The sequence below is a fragment of the Trachemys scripta genome, chromosome 7, assembly GCF_013100865.1.
Source record: "Trachemys scripta elegans isolate TJP31775 chromosome 7, CAS_Tse_1.0, whole genome shotgun sequence".
NCBI classification, from domain to species: Eukaryota; Metazoa; Chordata; order Testudines; family Emydidae; genus Trachemys; species Trachemys scripta.
This window is the reverse complement of record NC_048304.1, coordinates 6,284,671-6,311,435: the sequence shown is the minus strand read 5'-3', so window position 1 is coordinate 6,311,435 and position 26,765 is coordinate 6,284,671. Positions and strand designations below refer to the sequence as shown.

The 26,765-nt window shown below is 41.0% G+C and overlaps 1 protein-coding gene across 30 annotated transcripts in view; it reads left to right on the top strand.

Moving 5' to 3' along the window:
- The window catches only part of MAGI1 (membrane associated guanylate kinase, WW and PDZ domain containing 1), a 501,247-nt gene extending 475,764 nt beyond the window's left edge, over positions 1 to 25,483 (top strand). For 10 of the 30 annotated variants that reach the window (XM_034776911.1, XM_034776894.1, XM_034776889.1 and 7 more), the window contains 8 exons: positions 1,288 to 1,480; positions 4,107 to 4,400; positions 7,964 to 8,167; positions 16,800 to 16,890; positions 17,018 to 17,078; positions 17,906 to 18,052; positions 19,179 to 19,317; positions 22,884 to 25,483. In XM_034776911.1, the coding sequence (XP_034632802.1) occupies positions 1,288 to 1,480; positions 4,107 to 4,400; positions 7,964 to 8,167; positions 16,800 to 16,890; positions 17,018 to 17,078; positions 17,906 to 18,052; positions 19,179 to 19,317; positions 22,884 to 23,608 (1,854 nt within the window). In that variant the 3' untranslated portion in view covers positions 23,609 to 25,483. Of the gene's footprint in view, positions 1 to 1,287; positions 1,481 to 4,106; positions 4,401 to 7,963; positions 8,168 to 16,799; positions 16,891 to 17,017; positions 17,079 to 17,905; positions 18,053 to 19,178; positions 21,227 to 21,289; positions 21,379 to 22,883 lie in introns of those variants that run through there. The other 20 variants (XM_034776908.1, XM_034776890.1, XM_034776901.1 and 17 more) reach the window with 10 other exon arrangements.
- The last annotated feature ends 1,282 nt before the right edge of the window (positions 25,484 to 26,765 follow it).

Sequence of the window (26,765 nt, the reverse complement as noted above, 5' to 3'; positions counted from 1 at the left end):
GAGCAGGTCACACGTAGAAGGTGGCAATATAAATTTCTGTATTCTGTCCTGTCACATTTATGCCCATTTATGGAGCATGATTTTTCTCTCATGCCAGAGTAAACGCGGAATAACTCCCCATGAGCTCAGTAAGGCTAAACTGAAATTGGTGTGCATGAGAGAGGACTCAGGCTCAAGGACTCCAGGGACAGGTCAGAGGATAATTCAGTCTCAGTTCACCTCTTGGCTTTCCTGGCAGGACTGACCATACTATTAATCATCTTTCTATTGTATTATAGAGCATTTTATAAAGCATGTGTCGTGGAAAAAGTCACCCACGCGTTGATTTTAGTTCACAGACTCAAGCCTGAGGCCCGTTTATTTACAATACATACCAACGCGCTGGGGTAGCAGTCTGAAACCTACTTCCTCGATTCAAAGTACAATTTGCCTTTTTAAAGCCGAAAACCGCAATCATATTACATGTTACACGTCATTTATCAGAATTGGGGAGTTAGGGTCTTTCCGCTCTTCCCGGCACCCCTGTTGCAATCTTCCCAGAACAGGGTGCAAATTGAGTAGAGGGGTTCTTGGTGGTTTCCGATACAGTCAACAACTTTCATCACATGGGGTGCCTATTACTTAAATGTTCCGAGCAGGGTACAATTGCTTAATGGGGTTTACACAATTAGGGGATACATAAAGCATGACTTCTTGGGATGATATATTACTGGATGCTTATTGCTTCACACAAGCGGTTATTATATTTCACCAGCCATAAACACACACGCTGTTATTACTACTGCTGGGGTTTTTCCATTCCCCTTTCTCCAGCCCCCTCCCACCTCTGGTCATGACCCTTGACCGAGACTGGCAAAAGCATAACACTCAGTTTGGTTTAGGCCTGCTTTTTGTAGGGCAGATCCGCAGGCCGGTTAATTTCCTCACACATGTCTCTCAAAGTGCGTTATCAGTAGAGGTTGAGGGATCTGATACAAAGTTATGGTATAGTAATAGTAGAAACAGAATATGCCAGTAGTTTTTATGATGATTTCATGACGTGGACTGGTGTCTACTATCACCTGGACTGTTACTTACTAGAGGCCACTGTACAGAACAGCTGACGCATGTTACTGTCTTTTTGGATGCTGTTGATTTGGGTCACACTCAGACCAAGGCTCCAGATCTCATTACCGCTCTCCTGTGATTTCCAGCTGTCTGTCTGATTGGTGGGTACATGCTCATTCAACATCTCTCTCTCTCTCTCTCTCTCTCTCTCTCTCTCTCTTGTTTTTTTTAATTCATCAGATTTACATTGGTCACATTGTACCAGTGGGCGCTGCTGATGCCGACGGTCGTCTGAGATCTGGAGATGAACTGATCTGTGTGGACGGAACACCTGTTGTCGGAAAATCTCACCAGCTTGTAGTCCAGCTTATGCAACAGGCCGCCAAGCAAGGTCATGTCAATCTAACTGTAAGGCGCAAAGTGGTATACACAGGTATGTCGCCATGTGACCGGGTGGGCACAGCTCTTATTATTTTCCATCTGTGTCCAGTGATCTGCTTGCTAACGATCAAAAGCTCCGTCTCATAATATTCTTGCAAAAATGGGAATACTGAAATGGACACAGATATTATTTCACCCTTTGTGTTATTTTTATTTTATTTTATATTTTGATTGTTCAAATATTGTTTAAATATCGGTTTCTTTCTGGTTAAACATGTATCAAGATTCTCTGTAAGCAGCCTGGGCCTCTTCAGTCCTTGTTCAGGTTTCTGTTAAAGCCGTTCACGAACACGAATCCTTGTTGTTGTCATTACTTATATGTGGTATGGTAGCTTCATGATGCTCAGACACCCAGTAAGAGACTGTCCCTGCCCTGAGGAACTTACAATCTAAATAGACAAGACAGAGGGGAGGGACAGAGGCCCAGAGCGGGAAAATCACTTGCTCAGGGTCACACGCAGGACTGCCATATAGGTCTCCAGAGGTCCAGTTCCCTAGCCCTTGGACCATGTTTCCTCTCAGGACATCCCTTCAGTTCTGTCTGTGAGAGACCGTTGAAGACTGTTGCAAAGTAGAGTTGTTTGAAACTCTTCTTTGCTTTTTCATTTTGTAAGCACCATATTCAAAAGCCAGGGTGTTCCCACATTGATCCAAGGTGAAAATATAACCATTCCCGCTGCTGAACATGGCTTGGGTGAGGGAAAAAACAGAGGCAAGAACAAAACATTGTTTTGTTGTTCTCGCAAATCTGTAAAAATGCGGCATTGTCAAAGAAAATGACAATGCAGCTAGCGAGCTCATGATGAATGATAGTTGATTTATGTATCACTCCTGTTGACCGGTAGCACTGAGATTTTGCTCCATCTGCACCCAAATTTCAGGGAGTTTAGGTTTGGTGTTTTGGTCATGGGCCGTTTCTAGACAGAGAAGATGTGAAATAGGCCTTCAAGGTGAGGTGTCAGCAGAAGAATAGGGAGTGAGGTATTTTAAGCTTAAAGGAGCATCAAAGTAACCTTCAGATTGAGAAATAAACACACACAAGTAGTTAAGACTGTCACAGCCTCTCTAAAACTGCCCCTTGTTTTTATACATTGAACCACAGATGGGCTTCTTGCAGGCAATGTGAAATATGTGCTTATTTCTTAACTAATACTTTCAACAATGTAGTGCAAGTGGAGCATAAATTATTTGCTATAACAGCCTACAGCACTAGAGTAAATACTGTGGTGTTTGTTTGACATTACCATTGTAGATCCTGTAAGAGAGGATTGGTTTTATAGAGGTGGGGATTTTTTGTTAATTTTTTAAATCCAGGCTAGAAACCGGCATAAAAAGATTTAGATTATATTGTGTCTGAGCTTTTGGTTCCCTACTGCTCCCCTTACCCTTGGGTCGAGAGAGTTTGAGATTGTTAGAGTCTAGGATTTGCACAGGGTGATGTTTGCATTTTTGCCTTTATATCCAATACTTGTGCAGTGTCTTTGTCTTGGTCTCTTGATAGGTAACGACGTTTAAAAGCACATTTTTCTGTCTGGGTTTATTTGTTAAGATGTTGTTTAATGATCATTAGCTTTTGTTGTAACACCGTCTACGACTTCTGTTGTTCATGATCTGTACGGTTGTAGTGCCTAGACTACATCCTTGTTGTACAAGGCACTGTATAAACATGCAACCGTGAGATGATCCCATCACAAAGCGCTTACTTTGTGCTCTTTCAATATTATTATTCAGTATTATGCACTGGAAATAAGTGTGTGTTAGCAATACTCTAAAGCCTGGTCTAGACTGCGGGGGGATGGGGGGGGAATTGATCTAGGTTACACATCTTCAGCTACGTGAATAATGTAGCTGAAGTCGACGTACTTAGATCTACTCACCGCGGTGTCTTCACTGCAGTAAGTCGACTGCTGGCGCTCCCCCGTCAACTCCGCCTGCGCCTCTCGCTCCAGTGGAGTACCTGAGTCGATGGGAGAGCGCTCGGCGGTCGATTTATCGCGTCTTCACTAGATGCCATAAATCAATCCCTGCTGGATCTATCGCTCCGGAGGTAAGTGAAGACATGCCCTAATTTAACCCTACCCTATGGGGGTTGCTTTATAATATACAAGTGGTGCAATCTACGTAGTTAGTGGTACTTAACCCTGCATCTTCTCTTAGGCCTGGAATGTGTACAAAGGTGCTCCAGTTTAACTAAATGTGTAGCAGGTGGTATTTAACAGGGACAAGCTGAACCAATGTAAACAAGATTTAAAACGGTGTAGAGCATCCACACACACACAAAGTTGCACTGGTTTAACTCAGTGCAACATCACTCCTTTAGTCAAATTGGTGCAACTTCTCTGTGAAGACAAGATCTTAGTTGTGCTACTGCACCCACATGCAAGCATTTGCACGCCTGCCACGCGTGTGTGTTTTCCATCTTGTTTCAAACTGGTGGTGGCAGCTCATAATGACTGACTACAAGATGCAAAGTAAATACTTCCAGTCATCTGCTCACAGTAAAATAGACCTGTTCTGCCATTTATCATAGGCATGTGTTTCTGTCGTCGAACATTTGTAATACTAAAAACAGTGTTCTCAGTAGACAGTTCAGTGAGACTCCTGCATTTCTTCTGCAGTTCCAAAAGCAGAGAACGAAGTCCCTTCTCCAGCCTCTTCACACCACAGCAGCAACCAGCCAGCTTCCCTGACGGAGGAAAAGCGGACCCCGCAGGGAAGCCAGAACTCCTTAAACACTGTGAGCTCGGGCAGCGGCAGCACCAGCGGCATTGGCAGTGGCGGAGGCGGGGGAAGCGGCGTGGTCAGCACAGTGGTGCAGCCGTACGACGTCGAAATCCGCCGGGGAGAAAATGAAGGCTTTGGCTTTGTGATTGTGTCCTCGGTTAGCAGGCCCGAGGCAGGGACAACTTTTGGTAAGTCCTGGGAATTGTCCAAGCACCTCTAATGAGACAAGAGTTTGAATGCCATGGTGCGGTCAAGAGTAGCTAGGATCTAAATCATTTAAAATTCATGAACAAGCCTTGATTTGTGTAATTAATAACTTCATTGAATGCTGAGCATTAGTAGGTGTTTGCCTCCCGAGTTTTGCTCAACAGTGAATTAAAAAACACAGATGGGTATAGTAAACACCCCACCACCAGTGCCAAAGACTGGCACTCCTTGAGTGCACTCCAGGGCTAGTTTGCAGTGGTGCGTTAACCACGTGCCCTGGGTTGGATTGTGCTGTCCATCAAATAGCAGGGGGAACCTTTGAAGAAGGGGCACATGATATTGCAGGATGGAAATAACTGAATGATTGAAATTTTGCTCCCTGTTGTCAGTGGAGATTCAGTTCATTTAAAAATAGCAACTGTTACACTGATTAGCTTTTCTTTCGGGTTCGTAGGGATGCTCTTGGCTCACCATAGGGGGATGAGCAAGCCGATATCTGGAAACTGCTAAAATGTTAGTGGTCGCCATAAAATCAAAAAGATAGCTCATCTCCTTAAGCTCCCGCTGCCTCCTTCTCCCCACTTCATTTGAATAGTGGAAAATGAGCAGCTGACATGACTCTGTCTGTATGCTGCTTTACTGAATTTGGTCACCTGTGCTTTCTTAAGAGAGCCTGGTGTGGTACGTGGGTCAGTGTAAGTGCACCTGCATGCATCTCTGAAGAACCCCTTCCGAGCCGTTTGATTCTTGCTAGGAAGATGTAATTCTTTCTGCATAGCTAAAGAGGGGTATTTTTGAAACAACAATTAACTAAAGCGATGACAGAGAGTGGGGGATGGCATTTGGGTGGAGATGTAGGAGTGGAAGGAAGGTTGTGATGGAAATGAATACCCTGCATGAGGCCAGGGGCAATATTGGCTTCTGTGCTCAGGGGAGTATAGAAACTACCTGCCTCTGCGTGTGCACTCCCAGGACACATCCCCCAAAAAAGACTAGGAGGGGAAAAGAGGCAGAGCGGTCACTCTACTCCTTCCACACTACCCTGTGTAGCAGGTTGGGTACACCAGGCCAAGTAGACTGCACCATCCTATGCAACCTGCAATGTTCCCCAGATGCACTGGCGAGCTTGGAGAAGAAGTGCCTCTCGCTGGCTTTATCTGTACTAGCCTTTTCTCCCTAAAATTTCCCACCATTGCTATCACTGGTGAGAGCACTAGCATAGTGATGGTGCTCTAACTACCACGCCTTCGAGAGCAGTCATTCTTAGCACTGGTAGAGCTGCTACAGTGGGAAATTTTAGGGGAAAAAAAGAGTCGTGAAGACAGTGTCTCAGGTACAGCTTCTGCTGGAGGAGGGCAGCCCCATGCGTCCCTCAGTACTGCAATTTGGGCCTAGGCATTTTTATACCAAAGCACAATGATCTATTAAAGAGTAAACTGAATATAGAGAGAGATTTTATGTACTTGAAAGTATTTAAAATATATATGGTAAAATAGATATTACTAGATGTGAGATATACTGTGCTTTTTTCTCCGTAAAGAAACTTTGTCATGATGTAAAAAGTTGTTTACTTGAACCAGAAATGTTAGCTAAATTAAAGCTGCTGTTATGTCATTTCTGTAGGGTTTCCACAGTGATATGTTTTGACCTTTGACTGTTTTTCCTTGAATTTTTGAGTACATTGAACTTTTTCCTAATATTCTGCATGAGATGCTTGTCCTGAGCTATGCAGTGCTTGCCTCGTACCTGTAGTTTCTCACATGGGTGGTCTTTAGAGATGGGCCAAACTGATTCAAAAACTTCCCTGGTCACCTGAGCATGGGTCCGTCATCTATGATCTGTAAATAGGGTAGATTGAAAATGAATTTCTGATTTTGATGCCCACAAAACATCCACTGAAATGAGCAGTCCAATGATTGTATGAGAGAGGAATTTGCTCACTATTGAGAAATACCATCCCATTTATAATAATCCTTACTGCTGGTGAGGAGCGTGCATTTCCCACCTTGTCATATCCCCGGTTTTTAGCCCTTTCTTCTTTATGGTCTTTTTGGTACCCATGTAGCAGCATATATCTCTAAAACTACTAATAAAATAAATGATTATAGCACATACACAGAACTGCCTTTTGGGGATGAATGTATTCCGGATACAGAGTTCTCACTGCGTGCCTCACAATCTCATGCTCCACTTATCATGTGTTGCATGTCTGGGCTTGTCTGCAGTTTCAGGAAGCTAGATGGTTGCTTTGACCTGAGTTCTGTCTCCTCTAGCCCGAGTTCTGCAAGATGTTGAGCATCCTCCAGTCACATTGATTTCAGTGGTGCTCAGCCCCGTACAAAGTGATTGTGTGTGGTGGGAAGACATTTCTGAGTCTGTAATGCATTCCTCACAAAATGCTCTTGCTGTGTATCTCTCTTAGATATTTGGATTGTTCTGCCTGTGGTTTTAGAGCTATTTAAATCAGGAGTGCCTCATTTCCCCCTCTCCTCCCCCTCCCCCACCCACAACCCTATGCCCTTTAAGATCATAAAATGGGAAGAGTTAACAAATGGTTATGAGGAGGTTGGTGGTACCGAGCAGGTCTGGTATATCAGTCTTGGCCCATCTCTAGTGGTCCTGCGCCTTGCCTAGTGCTTCCTTTGTTCACTATGGAAGAAACAACATCTTATTGCTTACCCATGCAGCATTGATAGACTAGATCGCTGTGGTTAAAAGGGGAGTCACACTCCTTACTAGGCATAGAGTGATTATCTTTCTAAATTGAGAAAGAACAAAACATTGGCAGAAGCTTGAACAGCAGCTGGCTGAGATAAAGACGAGAGATGCTGACTGATGTAATCTACAAGCAGCAAGGTTGAGTTTTCTACCAGCAGTTTGAAGGTTGCAGTACAAAAATAAAACCTCAGTGGGGTTATTTTTGGACTGTTGAGTGCAGTTATAGACTCTAAAAATCCCACCATTTGCAACCAAATGACGGGTCAGAGTTTTGGTGGATTAGCTATCTAACTACAGGGGCTGGTCTACATGTCGGGGGGGGGGAAATCGATCTAAGATACGCAACTTCAGCTACGCTATTCACATAGCTGAAGTCGAAGTATCTTAGTTCGACTTACCTGGCCTTCCTCACGGCGGCAAGTCGACCGCTGTGGCTCCCCTTTCGACTCCGCGTATTCCTCCTGCCGAGGTGGAGTACGGGTGTCGATTCGGGGATCGATTTATCGTGTCTAGACGAGACGCGATAAATCGATCCCCAATAGATCGATTACTACCCGCCGATGCGGCGGGTAGTGTAGACGTGGCCTAGGAAACACCTACCTGTAACGGTAGTAAGTTCAGGTGAAGCACTTTGCACTCGTATAGTTGATTTGCCAATGTTTTGAACAGTGGCAGCAATGCTATCCTTTAATAACTTTTGCTTGATGCATTAATTAATTAACCCTTAACCTTCTCTTTCCCTTTTCAACCCTTTTTCTCCTTTTCCCCTTCACCGCTGTCCCATGTATATAAACAATTAAAAACAAAAACAAAACCAATACAAAAGCAGGAAATGCATGTGTGGCCATGCCTCACAAAATAGGTCGGATCATTGAGGGGAGCCCCGCAGACCGCTGTGGCAAGCTGAAAGTAGGAGACCGGATCTTGGCTGTTAATGGATGTTCCATCACCAACAAATCGCATTCAGATATTGTCAACTTAATTAAAGAAGCAGGAAACACTGTTACTCTGCGCATCATTCCAGGGGATGGTAAAGTATATGCTCATTTCTGTCTCATCCAAATGTTTTATTTCTCTTTGGCTTTTCATGTCACTTTGAGTTGCACAGACTTGCAGGTTTCCATTCTCCACCCACCAAGCTGGAGTTAGCATTGAGAAGTTTGCCACTGTCATACAACCATGTCTCTTCCCGCCCTCCCCCCACCCCTCCTTCCTATAACTGGAAATCAGCTTTTTAAAAAAAAAAAAAAAAAAGAAAAAACCCAAGAGGCGCTAAGTCTGGTCAGAAATTAAGATCCCCTCCTTCCTGCATTCCTCCAATTGTCTCTTTAAAACTACCTTCTGTAAATGAGACCCACATCTCTGTGGATTTTGAAACTTTATTTGATTTTTGCAGTGATAATGCTGCATTAGAATATTTGGGAGAGGATGCATGCCCTGTAAGGCATGAAGTCCCCGAGGTTTTACATATACACAAGCAGTCTATATAGCAAAAGGGATCACAGAAAGGGATAAACACATTGTCATGATTTAAGCCGTTTGAAAAGAAGCTTTGTTTTTATTCAGGGCAAGTTGCTTTAGGAATGATCTCAGTGCCGTTTGAAATGCTTTTGCTCAGTGATTTTGGTTCTCGAGGTGCTCACAACTGATTGGTTCAGGAATTACGCCAAGATGGGGTTTCACTGCCCCAAAATTTTATTGTCCCAGGAATTACTTAATGTGGCTGATAGCTGGGGCCAGACCTGGTCATAGCGTGCTTAAAAACAATTAATGGATCTGCACCGTGCCTAGGGGCTTAACAACACAAACACTTAGTTTGTGGCAAGCTTGTGGTGTGAATCTACCCTGCTATGTGCTAAGGAACTCTTAGTGAGAGGCAGCAGGGTCTACACAGACACTGGCAGGATAGAACGGGGTAGATTTACATCCCGCTTGCTGCAAACTAAGGGTTCATGCAGACAAACCCTAGGATTGAATTGGGAAGAACTCTTTTCCCAAACCTATCCCTGACCATACCATTAAGAACAAGGCATAAATGTTAGGGATATTTCTATAGTAGGATTAAATCGTTATGGTTCTGAATCCCATATTTTTTATTGATTCACTGTAAATGGTATGCTCTGGATTGGTCTGTAGTCTAAATTTGCTTCGTAGAAATTCTCTCCTGCAGTCCTGTTCGTGTCAAGCTGAATCAATGTTTATAACGTTTGACGGCCCTGATTCAATCCTAATGAGCGTTTTGAGAATCGTGCAATATATTATTTGCAGTCCAGAAAACTCAATTAAATGTAGAAAGAGTGCAATTAAGGAAAAATTGACTCAAATAAGATAGCCCATTGCAATGAAAACTATTAACATGAGGTTTTTTCACCCCACCGTCTGACTGGAAACATTGTGCTGTCACTTATGCTTCGGTGTCTATCACACAAGCCATATTGTACTCTGTATCTATGAAACAGAGAGTTTATGGCAGTGAATATTTTTAGAGAGCTGGAGAGAAATTATGAATTGAGCCAGGGATTTTCAAAGGAGCATAAAGGAGTCACATGTCCAGTTTCCAGTGGAAAAATTCAGTGGTGCCTAATTCTCCAAGAGTATGTCTACAACGCAAAGAAAAACCCATAGCACCAAATGTCACAGCCCAGGTCAGAGTGCTTGGGCTGCAGGGCTAAAAATAGTTGAGCAGGTGTTCCCTATTGGGCTGGAGCTCCACGCCTCAGATTTCAGAACCGAGGCTCCCAACTCCAGTGGGAATGTATACGCTGCTATTTTTAGCCAGACAGCCCAAGTCCTGCGAGCCTGAGTCAGTTGCCCCAGCCCCTCAGACTCAGCACCACAGGTTTTTCTTTGCAGTGTAGACATACTCTAAGACTCCTTTGAAAATCACAACCTGAACCATATATTTATGCCTTACCCAAGAAGCCTGATTACAGTGCTTTTAGTTATAAAAATTTAAACCGATGAAGACCAGAACGTATCTGTCTTTATAAACCACTTCTATTTAGGATGAGATAGTCTGTACATTTCAGGGCTTTTTCCTTATATTGCTAAGCAGCAGGTCAAACTCTGTGTGACCCTCTGCAGCTTCCAGTGAATTGAGTATTCACGAATAATGAAATGACTATAAATCAGATAGGCTGGAATCTGAACTGGCCTGTATGTGCCAATGTTGAATAGAGACCTAGAGAAAAGTGGTTCATTACCTGGTTCCTACAACAGAATAAAATTGAGCGACGTCGACGTCTGCGTTATAAAAATCTTGAATGGTTTAAGCATCTTCACATAAGAGAGGATTTCCTCTCCCACACACATACTCAGCCAGTCAGTGTGTGTGTGTCGGAAACATGCCAGCTGTGTGCACCCAAACACACATAACAGGATTATGGGAGACACAACATGCCACGTTAACTCTTGTTTAAGCTGAGAGAAAGACATGCAGGCAATGCTCCGCTAAGGCTGTTCTGAAGGCATTCCATGCTGAAAGGAAAGAAAGGCAAAGGAGTGCCAAGTAAGAAGGGAATGATCTTTACACTGGTGTCACTGCAGAATTCGGGCCTTCGTTTTAACTTTCACTTTGCAGTTCAAGGTGATTTTGTCAATTTTACTCAGCAAGCATTCAAAAGTCAGAGTGCAGCCCCCCCTTTCTCTCCTCCCCCTCACCCTTCCTCCCCCCCCAAAAAAGCCAGGAGAGATTTGCTCTAAAATCATGAGGTTTTTTAAAAATCCATGTTGGGTTCTTTTCATCTGCCTTCTGCATTTGAAGCCTTTAGGGGTCATATTTTCAAGCTTTTCTCCACAGCCAAATATCATGAGAAGATCACAAGTGTTGGCATCGCTTACTAATGAAATTAAAAAGTTTTTAAAAAGTTATTTTTACTGTGTGATAATCCTAGGGCCTCTGAGAGAGTCCTACAGTTTAAAGCCAGAAGGGCCAACAAGCCCATCTAGTGTGACCACCTGGAAATCACAGGCCACCAAAAACATCCAGCACCCGCACACTAAGCCCAGCAACAGAAATGAGACCAAAGTATCACAGGGAGACTATACGATGCTGCACTACAGGCAGAGAATAGGAGGAACCGAGGTGCACTAGCCAAGAAATGATTAAAAAGCATCTGTATGCATGTGTATATGTAGATAAGTTCTGTCCCATAAGTACTTGTATAGTGCCCATTGAGGTCCATGGGAGTTGCACATATCTATCCAAGGGCAGAATTTCGCCCAGAGTGCCTTCAAATATTTTAGATAGTTATTTTGATCTTTACTAATTTAGGCCCTGGTCCTGCATGCACTTAACTTTACACCTTCCTGAGTACTCCCACTGAAACTGGCCAAGAAAGCAGTGGGACGGCTACAGTACATCCAGTCAGTCCCATGCATAAACCTTTACAGGATAGGGGGAAATGTGTAGTACACTGGGAATGAGTGTTTCGCATGAGAACAAAACTGGAAGCAATGTCTGTCTGTTTCATCCCTGAGCCTGAACTTGAAGTGTTGGTTGGTACCTACTGAGTTAACTTGACTTAGCAAAGCTTTCTGATGGTGGCAGTGGAGAGAGCAATCTCTGTTGTTACAGGTGATTTGAGGAGATCTAATTTAAAGTAAAAGTTTGCAAACAGCCTTTCAGCAAATGATATAGTGGTTCTTACAGAAGTTAGTAAAACTAGACAACCTTTAAGTCAGTTAGATAGATGGCTCTTCTCATTTCAAAGCAGGGAGGACAGTAGAAATTATTCAGAGAGGATGCTCACCTTGTATCTTGAGCCTTTTTATAAAAAAGTTAGTAAAGATACTGCACATCTGTTGACAATTAATAACTCTTATGCTAGTGTGGTCTAAAAATAGACCCAGAACCGTGTCGTGGAATTTCACAGTACCTAAGCTGTATTGTTGATCTACTTGGTATTTTGCACATGACCTCCTAAGTAACAAGGTTATTGTATTCTGTTTGTACCCAGTCTCCATGTCATACCAAAATGGCAATGGAAGGTTTATGTGGCTTGTGTGCTGTTTGAATTCAGTGCAATTTAGAAACAGTTTATTTTGGGAGCAGATTGTAGCTTCGGATGCCCAAGTGAATTAGACAAGACCATGTTGTCTTAAAATCCAACAGTTCTTTAATGCAGCCAGTGCCCACAAGCAGGAGTGTGTGTCTCTGTAGAGGTTGGCTGGCTCCAGACAGCATCACCCCCAACAAGCCCAGTTTGTTTTACTTTACTTTCCTCAGTCTCTCTCAAACCACACCCACCCAGCTAGTGGGGGAAGGGACATCTGTTACAAGGTGTCCTATAGTTTAAAATAAAATAAACAAACCAATGCAATAAAATACAATCCCAGCATTAGATACATTTCCAGAAAAGCTTCCAGCCATCATCTTCAAATCACTCTTCTTCTAATTGAGACACATACCTTCCATTAATGCAAACTGGCATTATAGGGAATTCCCTCAGAGTCACCAGGGAGAAATACCAGATGACAGAAGCGTAATGCAAACAAGGTTAAGCAGGAAAGAAGACCTTAGAGTGATTGGAGAGCCAGGTGTTTTATTTGTTTGTGTGTTAACTTGGGCTGGGAGCAGAAACTAGTCAAATTCAGATTAGAAATTTTTACATTACCTACACATTTTTTTAAAAGTGAAGATAATTAATCATCGGAACAACTTGCCTAATGACGTGGTGGATTCTGTGTCACTCAAATTCTTTACATCAAGTTTGAATGTCTATCTAAAGCTCTAGCTCAACCAGAAATGATGTTGGCTTGGGGCAGGAATTGCTGGATGAAATTCTCCGGCCTGTGTTTATACAGGAAGTCAGATTAGATGTTCATAATGGTCCCTTCTGGCCTTAACAATGATGAATCTATGAATGAAAGTTCATTAGCAAACTGAGAGTCGGTGCAGACAAGGCTAAAGTAATCAATAAGCTCAGCCATGTTAGATCGCGGTTACTTCAGATTGTAGCACTTCAGAGGAATGAAAATAGCCCTCAGGCCTCCCATCCAGCAGGGGGAGCTATGCCATTTTTACAAGGACGCGGGATATGTCTAGACAGCAACAGCTGCTCATGGGCTAGCTGACCTGAGCTAGTGTGAATCCAACGAGTGCAAGTAACAATAGAAGTGATGACAAGGCAGCATAGGCTTCAGAGCGGGATAGTGAGCTCAGTGCATCCCCAGGGTCCGTGCTAGACCCACACTGTTCTTCTTCACTGGTATTGTTACCCACGCCAGCTGGATTCATGCCAATGATTTCTAAAGAATACCTCCATGGTATTCAGTGGACTTCACCCTGCCAGCAAGGGGGGGAGGATGTGCCTTGGATAAAAAATCATGCTATAAGCACGGTTCCCTCTAATTTCCCCCACACATGTGTGGAATGAATTTTGTTATGTGCACCAATATGGAGGTGATGTGTCACACATCACCTCTGTATTGGTGCACATAACAAAATTCATGTGGTGTGGGGGTGGGGCCGAGGGGTTTGGAGTGTTGGAGGTGATTCAGGGCTGGAGCAGAGAGTTGAAGTGTGGGGGGTGAGGGCTCCGGGGTGGGGCCGGGGATGAGGGGCTCAGGGCTGGGGCAGAGGGTTGGGGTGCAGGGGATCCAGGCTCTGGGGTGTGGTCAGGGATTAGGGGTTTGGGGTGCAGGAGGGTGCTCTGGGGCTATGGTGGGGAGAGAGGACTCCCCCCAGCTCCATCTCCCCGCAGCAGCACCTGGGCTGGGGGGGAAAGGCTCCCCTCCTTCGGCCGCAGCAGGTACAGGCCAGGCCTGAGTACGGGCTGGGGGAGGGACAGCCCGGCCACGGCAGGTCCGGGCTGCCCCTCCCCGGCCGCAGCTGGTCCCAGCCGAGTGGGTTCTCTGAGCACCTGCGTGGTGCTAAATAGGCTGCGGGATGGCCGCGCAGCTTACAGGGAACTTAGTATATAAGTCTGGAGGGGAGGGATAGCTCAGTGGTTTGAGCATTGACCTGCTAAACCCAGGGTTGTGAGCTCAATCCTTGAGGGGGCCATTTAGGGATCTAGGGCAAAATCTGTCTGGGGATTAGTCCTGCTTTGAGCAGGGGGTTGGACTAGATGACCTCCTGAGGTCCCTTCCGACCCTGATATTCTATGTCTACTGTGTATTTATTTGATTATTTATTACTGGTAAGACACTGTAACTACCTACAGTAGGGGGGAAGTCTTTTCTAAAGACCAAGCTTTTCTGAAAAGGTAATCTGAGATATTACTGCTATATTCATTGAGTCAACAGCTATCACTGCTCTTGACTACAGGGAACAGGCTTCCATTTGAACCTTGAATATCATGTGTTCCCAGTGCTTTTGGTGATTTCTGTTCTCAACATGTTTGTTTAGATTAGCTTCAGAAATCATAGTTATCATAAACGGTGGATATATTTGTTTGTTGTGATTTCCCAAGCAAATGATATTGAAACTCTCAGCACTTGCTCTCATATAAACATAAATATCGAATGTCATCTTTCCCAGCGTACAATTGGTTCCATCTCTTATGACCATTTTAAAGATGTCTTTTCCTCGAAAATACTCACTTCTGCAGACTTTAAAGTGAGCACTTTCCAAAATGGCCAAGCAAGGAGGAGTTCAAAGATTGTCAAGTCCTTTATTCACTTATTGATGACTGTAATCCTGTAGATACGTGGGAATTTCTCTCTGTGTACGAATGCTTTCTTGAGCTTATCCCTTAACTTTCATCAATAGTGTATGCACTGAGTGCATTCTGTAGTTTCTAAAGCTGTCCAGCAGCATTTTCAATAAGGATCAGTATGACATACCCTTACGGAGAATGCATAGGATCCGTGATCATGGACACTTAACGTTGCAAAGCACAATGCTTCAAGGGTATTTGTATCTGGGTATATGGTTTGGTTTCGTATGGCTCCTTTTTTGCCCCCAGTCTCTCTCGTTTGTGCCTGGCCCAAAGCTATTAAGAAAATCTGTAGCAGAGCAAAAATAGAAACCAAGTCTCTCATTTTTATGATTTAGCCACAAATCTAGCTTTTCTTCCATTTGCAAAATTCATATTCCAGGCCTCTTCCCAAAATGGGCTAAGATTCCAGCCCTTCCTCCCAGAAAATTGGTGGGTATTCAGATCAGGGTGTTGGGTTGGATCACAATTGGCCTAACTGCTCCTATTTAAGTCAATGGTAAAACCCCCATAAAACCCCAAACATGGTCTAAATAGTACTTAGTCCTGCCGTGAGTGCAGGGGACTGGACTAGATGACCTCTTGAGGTCCCTTCCAGTCCTATGCTTCCATGGTTCACTCGGAGCAGAGTTAGGCCAATGCTGAGGACTTTGAAAATCTCACCCTTCAGTTTTTGTGTGCGTCTGGTACGCCACTCCAAGGGAATGTGTATTACACTGAACCTAGAATGTGCAATAGACCGTATTTTAATGAACAATAAGAATTTGAGCAGCACAATTGGTTAAATATTAGAGAGACATGTGGAAACCATGTGTTTTTGATCACGTCCAAAGTGTTAAGTCAATAGAAAACTACCATTGCCATCAATAAGTTTTAGATCAGGCCTTTATTCGATATATCCCATAACAAAAACTTTAAAGGTACAGATTCAGATGGAGACAGTATTGACTACATTGTGGTTTATGGACTATTTTAGTGTTCCTATAAAAAATAACCCAAAGGATCGTCTGACTTTTGAAGTAATTAAGATTTGGCGTATGTGTTGCTGATCAAGCAACAAAACGTTCCATGATCCTTAATTAGCCTATACTTTAAAAAAGATTAACCTTAGCTCTCAATAGTGAGGTGGATAATGGAACCCATCTAGCCCAAACTTCCTAAATATTTTTCTGATTTACTTGTGTGCCTTTTCAGAATTACTGCTCTCGGAATTTCCTTGAGATTAATGAAAATGCTGATGAAATTTAGTTACTGGAGAATAAATCCAATTTACATAAAAATATAAAATTCATTACTTTAATAGGACATCTTGCTGCACACAATTTACATTTACCAGTTATTTTTGATTCAGGCATCCTACCCCCCAACCTGTTATTAATTTTTCATCGGTAATGAAGTTAGAGATAATGTCTTGAACATTCAAGAATTTTCTTTGTTATTGAAGGCGCACAGAATACAGTAACAGCAGTGACAGGTTAGTGTTTAAAAGACTTTCTGTTATAAGGATCACAGAGGCAGAAGCGAGACTGTAGCGGAATCTTCTGTATCTAAAGGCAACCACTAGAAAAAGTCAAGCACAGAGGACTATCAGCATCATGTAAAATTCCAATATGCAACTCTTGGTTAAAAAGGCCTTGCAGATGTATAATTGCAGTGCTGTTGCATGTGGCTGCATTTATAGAAGGCTGAGAGAAATTCTATCATCTTTATTTTCCTATTATTATTTTCTTTATCAAAGGCTTTCTATATATTTAAGGGGTTTGGGGCAATCATTGCACAGCGTGTGTTGAGATAAATACTTAATCGTTACGCAGTAACAAAATTCTCCTTTCAATTGCGGATTTATTAAAGATGAGCCAGTGTGCTTCCCTCTCAGGCACATTCTTAAAAAATGTTTTTGATACTTCCCAGTGAAATCCCATTGCAAAGCATACATCTGTCTTCGAATGAATTATCTGATTTAAGATCTTTTCTCACAAGAAGCACCATTTTGTTTTACAGAATCCTCCAATGCTACTTTATTGACCAACGCTGAAAAAATTGCTACGATTACAACCACACATACTCCTCAGCAGATACCCCAGGAGCCCAGGTCAGCTAATTTTCTTTGAGGCGAGCATGTTGATGTGCTATTTCTTTAGTTATTTCTGAGTCATCTTCATTTCCCATGAGTTGTTTTTTTCCCCCTCTCTCTTCCTCTCTCTCATTCATTTCAACAGGAACAACACAAAACCAAAGCAGGAATCCCAGTTTGATTTCAAACCGCCCCAGGCAGCACAGGTAAGAGATGCCTTTCTGATTAGCTTGGTTTACCATGCAAACGTGGTTCCAGTCTGCTCAAGGGTTGTACTTAAAGTGTTCTCCCTAGAAAATCTCTCTTGTGAGGCTAGATTCCCTGCTCCAGGTTGTCTGCGAAAGAGGGATCACTGATTAGAGTTTTAATATGCGTTGATGTTGTTTCATATGACAAACACTTCAAACACAGAGGTACATCAGGATTAAAAACAAAGACAACTAAATATCTTATGACAGTAATAATTTATGTGTTTGTTTACTGGAGTGTGTTCTCTGAGGGGGCTAGCCTGAAGAAGTTACAGTGCACCAAATGACAGATTCAGAGGACAAAAAAAGAAAATAAATCAAAGTTTGATAAGAGGGCTATAGCATGGATTGTTTGAGTTTATCATAGGCCACAGCTTAATAACAAAGAGATTATCTCATGGACTCTTCCCCTCCCACTGGCAACTACAGTGATAACCACTCTCATTACTGATTGCTAAGCATCTTTGTGGTAATACAGCAATTCCTCTGCTGTAGAGAGAAGAATTGCATGCCTTTTTAGTAGTCTTGAATAGAACGTCCCAGCCGCTAACAAGAAGGAGTAGCTAGCACCATGGGACCAACCAGGCCATTAACAAACACTCTTTGAATCACAGTCTGGGTCTTTAGGAGCAACGAGAAGCCTTTGTCTTTGTATGAAAACAAACCTTGTAGATATAGATTTGTATTAAGACGATTTAACTTCCATTGTTAAATATTTGCCAGGCCCGGCAACAGCACAGAATTCAACTTCTTGTTCAGCTCTGTACAAATTGTCTTCCCTCCAGCAGGACCAAGATTTTTACACCGTTGAACTGGAAAGGGGAGCCAAAGGATTTGGCTTTAGCCTGCGAGGTGGTCGCGAGTATAATATGGATCTCTATGTATTGCGGTTAGCTGAGGATGGTCCAGCTGAGAGGTGTGGAAAGATGAGGGTAAGTACAAAAAAAGAGTTGGGGGGGAAAATCTATTTGCAACAAAACTGAAATGACCAGAGAAAAAGGCAGTAGCTCCTTTTCATCTCTGTTATCTTGCTTACCAACCTGTCAATAGCTGGCTTCTGTCAGAAGCTGCACTTGCGCCGTATGTTGGCTTCTAATTGACCCCCGTCTTTTGAAGCTCAATCAGTGGCTGACCAAATCCCAGCCCTTATTCCAGACATTATCCCCAAATGTTAATGTTTCAGTTTTCTTTAAAAAAACGTAGCAAGGTTCATGCATGAAAGAAAGTGTGATAAGCTGCCATCTTGGCCAACACACTGGGGATTGAACCAGGAACCTCTAGAGCTGAAAGCATGAGCTGCTACAGTTTGAGCTAAAATTTCCTAGCTGGGCCGGTAACAGACTTAAAAGCCCCCCAGGTAAGGTACCGAGAGGAGCCTGCATAACACACACTCACCAGTGAGTTACTAAAGTATTGCATAATTTGTCACTGTTGTAACCCGAGACGTCACGTGCTACCTCTACCGAGCCTGTGTATGCAATACCTTGCTGTGGTAGGTCTAATTTAACTTTAGTTAAACTAATTTAATAGTTAAATTAAATTTAGGCTATGTCAGTAGTCCCATTCGTTCCAACAATTAAGCACATGCAAAAGTCTTCATGGGATTGACTGAGAGGTTCTCAAAAAAGAGGTTTATCATTTTTTTTATAGGTCTGCAGACAACATGCACACCTGTGATGCTGTTTATTTAATACCTGTACAACTAGTGTATTCTCTTCTTCCAAAAAGTAATGCAAGAAATGTTAATATTTGGAAAGATTTTTTTAAGGGTAAATTTATAGCACCAGATAGCGGATGTAACTCAGCATAGCTCCACTGTAGCCAGAGTGCTGATGATCTGTTCCACAACCTTTGTTTTCCTTTCCTGATCCATTCTTGAATTTCTAAACCAGGCTAACTGATTCAGGCCATGCATGTACATTCAAGTGAGAAAAGTTCCTAGACATAAACCAATATGTTAAATACTATGTTCCCTTAAGTGACATACTCAAGTTGTGGCATTCTTCTGCTGAAAGCCTGATTTTAATCCTAGATTCTGCTCTTTCGTCATGTTGACAGATTGGCGATGAAATTCTAGAGATCAATGGGGAAACCACCAAGAACATGAAGCATGCTCGGGCCATAGAACTGATTAAAAATGGTGGCCGCAGAGTCCGCCTGTTTCTGAAACGTGGAGATGGCTCTGTACCGGAATATGGTGGGTCAAACTATGAAAACATTCCTTTCTTTCCTGGCATCACTCCATGAATGATTTGTCTCAAGATCTGAAGCGGGGATGCTTTTTATTTTCCTTTCTCACCAGTGTCTTGCCAACCTTTGCAACATATGATTAATTGCCTCGCTTGTGCTGACTTTTCTACACATTTCATCCTTTGCTTGCTTCCACGGACTTGGGCACAATGTAAGGCAAGATCATCAAAGCAGTATTTTTGGTGATCAAAGACAAAAAACAAAAATCATATTGTCTTGTCCAACCAAACAAGGAGTTTTACTGAGCTGTGCCAAACTGTCTCTCAGCAGTTGAATTGTTATCTCAAAATAACTCTCTTCCTCTAATCAATACCAAAAAAAATGGGAATCCTGAATTATTTTGAATCAGTAGTTTATTGTTCGGCTTTTTCCTTAGTTTTTCTGTATCCTTGGGCATGAATGCCAAGAAAGCTAATGGGTTTTGCCTTCAGCTAATATGTAAATATTTATAAAGTTATTTCAAAATGTTTATGCAAAAATAGATGAATTTGGCCCTTCTGAGTCCTTTTTTCCCCCCTTAAAATATTTGTTGGTATCAGGTCATTAAATTCTGAAAAGGTTAGGAGGTTATGAAAAGGTTTCTAGAGTCAGTCTTGAGGGAAAGGTGCTACTTGTCCTTTTCTGCTGAGATTTTCAGTAGAAGTCCTTTTCTACACCTGTCTGTTGGAGCGGTTTAGTGAGAGTAGTGAGTGGCTTAGCATAGTTTTCTATTTAATATTATTATTATGCCTTATTTATTTGAGATAATTATTGAAAACTGTGCCCTCAATGTAGGGCTACTCCCAACCAAAGGTCTTTGAAGTTTCTATAGAAACTGATGTTTGAAGGGATGTCCTTTATACTTTTTTCCCCCTTATCTGGGATTTTGTTGTGTCAGTAAGTTCTAAGTCTTTCACTCCATTACCTAAAAACAAAACAAAGAACAACATTCCGCACAATTCATGAACTAGGTTTTTTTAATTTACTGTACCATGTTCAAGAGTTTCCACTGTCTGCTCATAAATCAGAATTGAACCTGCATGTGTGACCAAATCAGAATATAGATTTCAAACAATTAAAATATTCGATAATATAGAAAGGAAATTGTGGGTTTACACTTTTGCAATATAAACCACTCCCCAGAAGGTTGAACAATAGCACTGAAATTATGTAATGTTTTTTCTACTTCTGTCTTTTCCTACTCCTTTCAATGTACAGTACTGTATCATATGCTAGACAGCGTACATGTCCTGTAAATTGCGTGCTTCACTTCGTAAAGCATATGTCTGCTGCACTGAGGATGAAAATCCAATACCAGTTTTCTTTTGGCTAATAATACATTAAACTGCTAAATATATAGTTTTCAAGCAAGTATTTAACATGCAGGGGCTGCAATTGTTATAAATAAATAAATATATATATATATTTACACGCATACACATTTGTAACATTTTTGGCTTAATTTCTTCAGTCGCAAGTGGTTACTCGGATAATGTTAAGTTCCAGTATTTTTCAGACTTGATTGGGAAAGTGCTCCTATCTGAGGCTGTATATTTTTGTAATGAGTTTTGTACTTATTTTTAATGTTGTGGTCTTTGGTGGACTTTATTTTTTGTTGTTGTTGTTTGATTGTTAATGGTTTTTCTATGACTTTCTGTGTCGCTGTTCCAGTTGTCTTTTAAAATGGATGCATCCATTGTCTGGGTTACCGAATCACCTTTTAGATGTCTAATTATGTCACTATAATAACAACTGTCATCTTTTCAGCCTTGCCCTTGGGTGATGCCTAGACAATCATACTGGAAAAATAAACTTTCTTTATCCTAAGATAAAATATGTAGATATTTTTTCTTTCATCTTTGTTACGGGGAATCTAAATTTTCTACTTTTCTCTTTCTCTCTCTCTTACTTTTCTTGGTGCTGGGCTCTTCCTTCCTCAGCGATGATACCTCCTAATATCGCTGCATGTATGAGAAATGACAAGCTCGGGGAGCCTTGCTTCTACCTTACGGGCCATAATCAAACTACGGTTTGTAGCTAAAATCAATATTAGGTGTTTCTGTGCTGTGGCCTACTTCCCTCATATTGCTTTCCGCTTTGCTATATTTTTATATGTACAGCAAATTCATTCTGAGCCCCCCGCGTTTTTTGAATTGTAAGTACACCGCCCGTGTTTTAAGCCTCGCTCTTACTTGTGCAATAGCCAGATTGCAAGAAAGCTGTGGGAAAATGGGGTGGTCCTCCCTCACCTTGATTTTAAAAGTCAAACCAAATAAACTACCATGAGTTGCCACAGTGTTTTTCATCTGTAAATCATAAACATAATGGCCCGCGCACACAAAAAATAGATGAGAGAAGTTTAAATAAAAGAGCTTGCACACAAGAAAAATGAAAATTTTGAGTATTTAGCATGTGTGTTGTGGGAGAGTGAAAAAAAGAGTCTGGATTGCAAAGTGGTTTTGTTAGCTCTTCAGTCATTGTCATCAAGACCATCTGCTTTATTTAAAATAGGTGACTCTCCACATTGGAATTCAGGACGTGTGCTAAGTACTTATTTAACGTCAGTAGAGTTCTCTTACGGAAGATACTTTAAAAAAAAAAAAGTAAGAAATCTGCATCTCACGTTGAGTCAGTGCAACGACTTTAATGTTTTGCCATAAATGTAATAAATCATTCATACGCATCAATTACGAATGATGTGAGTAAATTTAGCTTAGCTGCAGCACAGCTTCTTTGCTTTGCAGTTTAGCTCATGAAGGTAGTTCAGATCTGCTTTATGTCAGTGAAATAATTAACAGGAGAATCAGTTGTTAAATCAAACTCATCCTATGTATTAGAATCTCTTTCCATTTCTTTAATAAGAAAAGATCATAACTTCTATTGTCATCTAAATTGTGGTGAAAGCAAAACTATCCCGCTACTATTTCATAATGTAATAGGACTAAATATGATTTAGTAATACGTTATGAAGTTCTTGAAAAATGGAAATGACATTATTTATAGTCTAATTAAAATATGGTGCTATAGGTTCAAAACATACAGATCAGTTATAGTATTTCATACTTCTAGTCATTTAAAATGAAACATCGCACAGACTATAACTCTTTCTAAGAAGGCATTTCTTTAAAAAGAATTTTAAAAAGTGATAATCATTTCCTAAAATGCCCTTCTTTTCGGGAGCTACATCCTTTTAAAAACGGCAAACCTTCTTTTTTTTCCACTAGAAACAACTTATTTTAATCTAATTATAAATTGGACCAGGGGGAAAATATAAAATCGCCCATGATGCACAGAGCATAAAGATGAGAGCCACTTGGACTAAAATAGAGCTAATAAAGGGAAGCACCAATACTAATCTATAACTCGCTGTTTGCAGTTACACTTAAATTAACAAAAGCTTCAGTTAGTCTTCTACTGACTGCTTTAACAGTTGTTTGCTTTTGGCACTAATGAAGTCTGAAGAATCATAAATGGTGTCAGAACTTTAATAAGCCATTTGTACCAAACAATTTGCTGTTGTTGTTTTTCTTCCAGACCCCAGCAGTGACAGGAACAGTCCCGCCACAGGTTCACAAAATGTATCGGAAATGAAAAACGTGCCATCTGACCGACGACAACACCCATCATTGGAGTCCAGTTATCCACCAGATCTTCACAAATCATCACAACATGGGGACAAGCGGATATATGTTAAAGATCCAAAAGGCAGCAGAGAGTTTAGCAGACAATCCAATGAACACCACACGTGGAATGGAACTTCTCAAAACAACGATAGCGTAACAGGCAGAAAAAAGGACAGGTCACCAGGAAGGAGACGAGATAGACAACCAGAGAGAATGGTGGTAAATGGACAAAAAATGAAATCTCCTGAAAAAAGGAGGGAAGGGACAAGAAGTGCTGACAATACTTTGGAGAGGAGGGAGAGACATGAGAGGAGGAGAGACCTTTCTCCCGAAAGGCGAAGAGAAAGGTCACCAACTCACAGAAGGGATGGGTCGCCAAGCAGGCGAAGGAGGTCACTCGAAAGATTAATGGATCAAAGAAAATCACCAGAGAAGAGAAGAGAGAGCTCACCTGAACGGAGGGCAAAGTCAACTGACAGAAGAAGGGAGAGGTCACCAGACAAAAGGATCAAGGATGAGCGAGTCGGCCACAGAGAGAGGGAAGAACACAGTTTGAAATATGATACCAACAAAAGATACCCCCCTGAACAGAGAAGGAAACCCTACAAAGAGTGCAGCACTGATCTCAGCATCTGAGGTACTCGTCCAATGCACAGAGCCACATTCCAGCCTTTATAGTGCTGAAGGCTCTAAGAAGAGGGTAATAAAGCTGAAATTATCTTAGTTTCTTAAATGATGAAATATCAGACACCTGCTGATCCTATGAATAGCAACAAACGTTTTACGCAGATGAAATCTTATAACAAAAATATATACAAAGTGTTGTGCCTGATGTATAATATTAAAGAAAGTATTTTTAAGTGTATTCTTTTTTTTTTAAGTTACTTGCCAAATGGTCCTAAAGGATTATAAAAATTTTGTTTCTACATATTCTGTAGATTTCTTGAGAATAATTCCTCTATCAGGCAACTTCCCCCTTCCCCCACCATAATTAAATGGGGACAGCCAATAATATAAGATAGTTAGAGGATTTTTTTTTTATAAAGGGTGAAGGAATTAAAATGTGCATATCAATAGGATTGGAGAACTCCTGCTGAAGGAAGAAAAAAAGAAAAAAAAAAAAAGTTCCTAAAATGACAAGAACTGTTTGAAGAGACTGTTGTTTCAAATGAAGGATATTTATACAAAAACCCACACAGCACAAGATGACTTATGATAAGGAATTTATAGTTTGTTCCATGAACAGCTTATACTTTTAGGCCCCCTCTCAAGGATGCGTGAAGGCAAAAGACTGGTAGCGGCCATATCTGTGTAACACACAAACGTTGACTCTCAATCTCTCTCACTAGTCTCAGCAACGCTTACAATATTCCTTTAAGAAAGTGCCCCCGGAGCCCTACTCAGCTACTAGAAGTATGTGGACAGAAAGCTGAGCATGTCCAGTATTGTTTGGTCTGCTTTGAAGAAGAGTAGTGCATTGGGATACTGGGATAAAGGGGAATGAGCTCTCCCTTCACAGGGCAGGTATATTCCTTCTGCTCAGTCTAAACCAGTGGGCTTTTCTTATTTTGCCAAATTGGAAATCTTTGTGTCTATACATATCTACAGATAAATAGATATATTCAAGTTTTATTTTACTGGTTCATTCCTTCTGAGACAAAAAAAATGAGAGACCTGTCAAGGGCACATAAGGACAGAGGCAATCAGTAGACGGGTCTGGTTGTGAAAGCCTAGATGCTGGTTATGCTGTAATTTAGACTCTACAAACAGCAGCAAAAGGAAAAAAAAATGCAAGTTTCAAAGTTGTATTTTTAAATTTGCAAGTTGTGTGGTAAGTCTGCTGTAGTATTGGTATAAGATTTTAATGGATTACTGCCTAGCTGAGCCAAAATGTTTGCCGTTACTGTTGGACCACTAAAGTAAACTGCTGCTCCTCCAGTGCATTGGTGTATACATGTATACTGTTTCACATTTTCCATACGAACACACAAACATTGCAAGTCTATCACTGTTGTTGCCATGGTACTGTACAAAAAAAAAAAAAAAAGAAAAAAAAGAAACAAAATGAAAAGATGGCCAATCATTGTGTGTACAGAGTTTAAATTGTAATTAATAGAGCCTGTTGAAAAAAAAAAATAAAACTGTTGCCTTTTTCTTGTATAAAAGAGAATTTATGATGAAATTTAGCTGTGAGGAATGTGATAAGTGTTTATATTTCTGAAAATGGAGCAAATTGATTCATGGGAATATATTTTAATGTAAACTGAATCAGGTATGTAAAGCTGTTTTAAAATGGGAGACTATATAAGTAATTCTGAAGCTTTTGTTGGTTTGGATATCATTTCTTTCTTCATGGTGGGCCTGCTCGTGTATTATTAAGCACTTGTATGCAGTCTGTTCTTCAATCATCATTTCTTGCAATGTGCTAGAGACATAATGCTCTTTTCCGTGTTGATGAAAAAGCAGTATGTGGGCCAATCTTTTTTATAAAACACTATGCATATATAAATACTACATTGTTCATAGCTTTATTTGAATTATTGGGTTTATACATAACATTAGTATAAGTAGATGTGGACTTACCCAGTACAAGCTTCTTTCCTTGGAACAGACACAATGTATATGATGTAGCAACAAAGAAGGAGAAAGTCTGTGAATGCTATTTTTATTATCAAATAAAGTTTTCCATACAAAGTATGCATATGAGTATAGTGGTAAGATTAAGAGAGCCACACCTTTATAGTTAACCAAAATTGTCTACATTATTTAACTGTAGATGTCTATTTCCAGGGTTAACCCATTTTGACTTGTTGGCAAAGTCAAAGTCAATTATTTGACATGCTTCCAGTTGTACAAGATAAAATCTATTCCCCCAAATAATCAAGAGCTAAGATTTTAGACAAATGTGGCTTTGGTGTTTTCCTGGGGTTTGACGTCATCCATCATCATAATACAGCGTCAAATGTAATACTGTAAAATCACAAAAAACCAGACGCTACTCACGCCTATGTCTGAATACTTTTATAGTAGAGTCCTCTAAAATATTAGTCAATGAGGCCATAATTCTTTCAACTCTTATTTAGTTGTGGAAATATTATATAAAGACTGTTAAGTAAGGATTGCAAAACCAGATTTATATTAAATACTGTATCATTAAGCCAGCCCCTTACTGTACACTTCACCATACTTCAGCTAACCTGCTGGTAGTGCAAATGTCTTGATTAGAGAATGACAAATGTTTTTTGCATTTTCAGTCTATCTTCAGGCAGGTTTTTCGGCTGCATAATTGATGTCTAAAAGAATGTTAGGGTAGAAACAAAATACCCAAATCTGTGCGTGTTTTTTTAAGTTCAGATCTTTTGTGACTTTTTATGACTTTTTACTGTATAGTTGTATTGTAAATGTATGCATTCCGTAATTATTGCTTCTCAATTTGTATCTTTTATTGTTTCTACTGTATGTCTACAACATTTTTATGTAATAAGATAGCTTAAATAACCTAAACGGAGCAGGTCAATATGATTGGTTCAAAGGCTACTTAGTATAGAAGTGTTAATAAATACCAGAATAATTAATTACCCATACATTTAGTCCTTGGCATTAGCATATGCTGAAATTCAGTGGACAAAAGTTGGCTCGGTATGTCTTGCTGTGGGTAGCACAACATGTGCCACTTCCATGAACACTGGGAGGGTCAGATCCTCAGCTGCCATGTAGTGGTGTAGCTTTGTCAATACTAACTGCCACCAGTTGAGTATCTGACCTTAAAATTCCTCCTTTTTCAACAAAAACG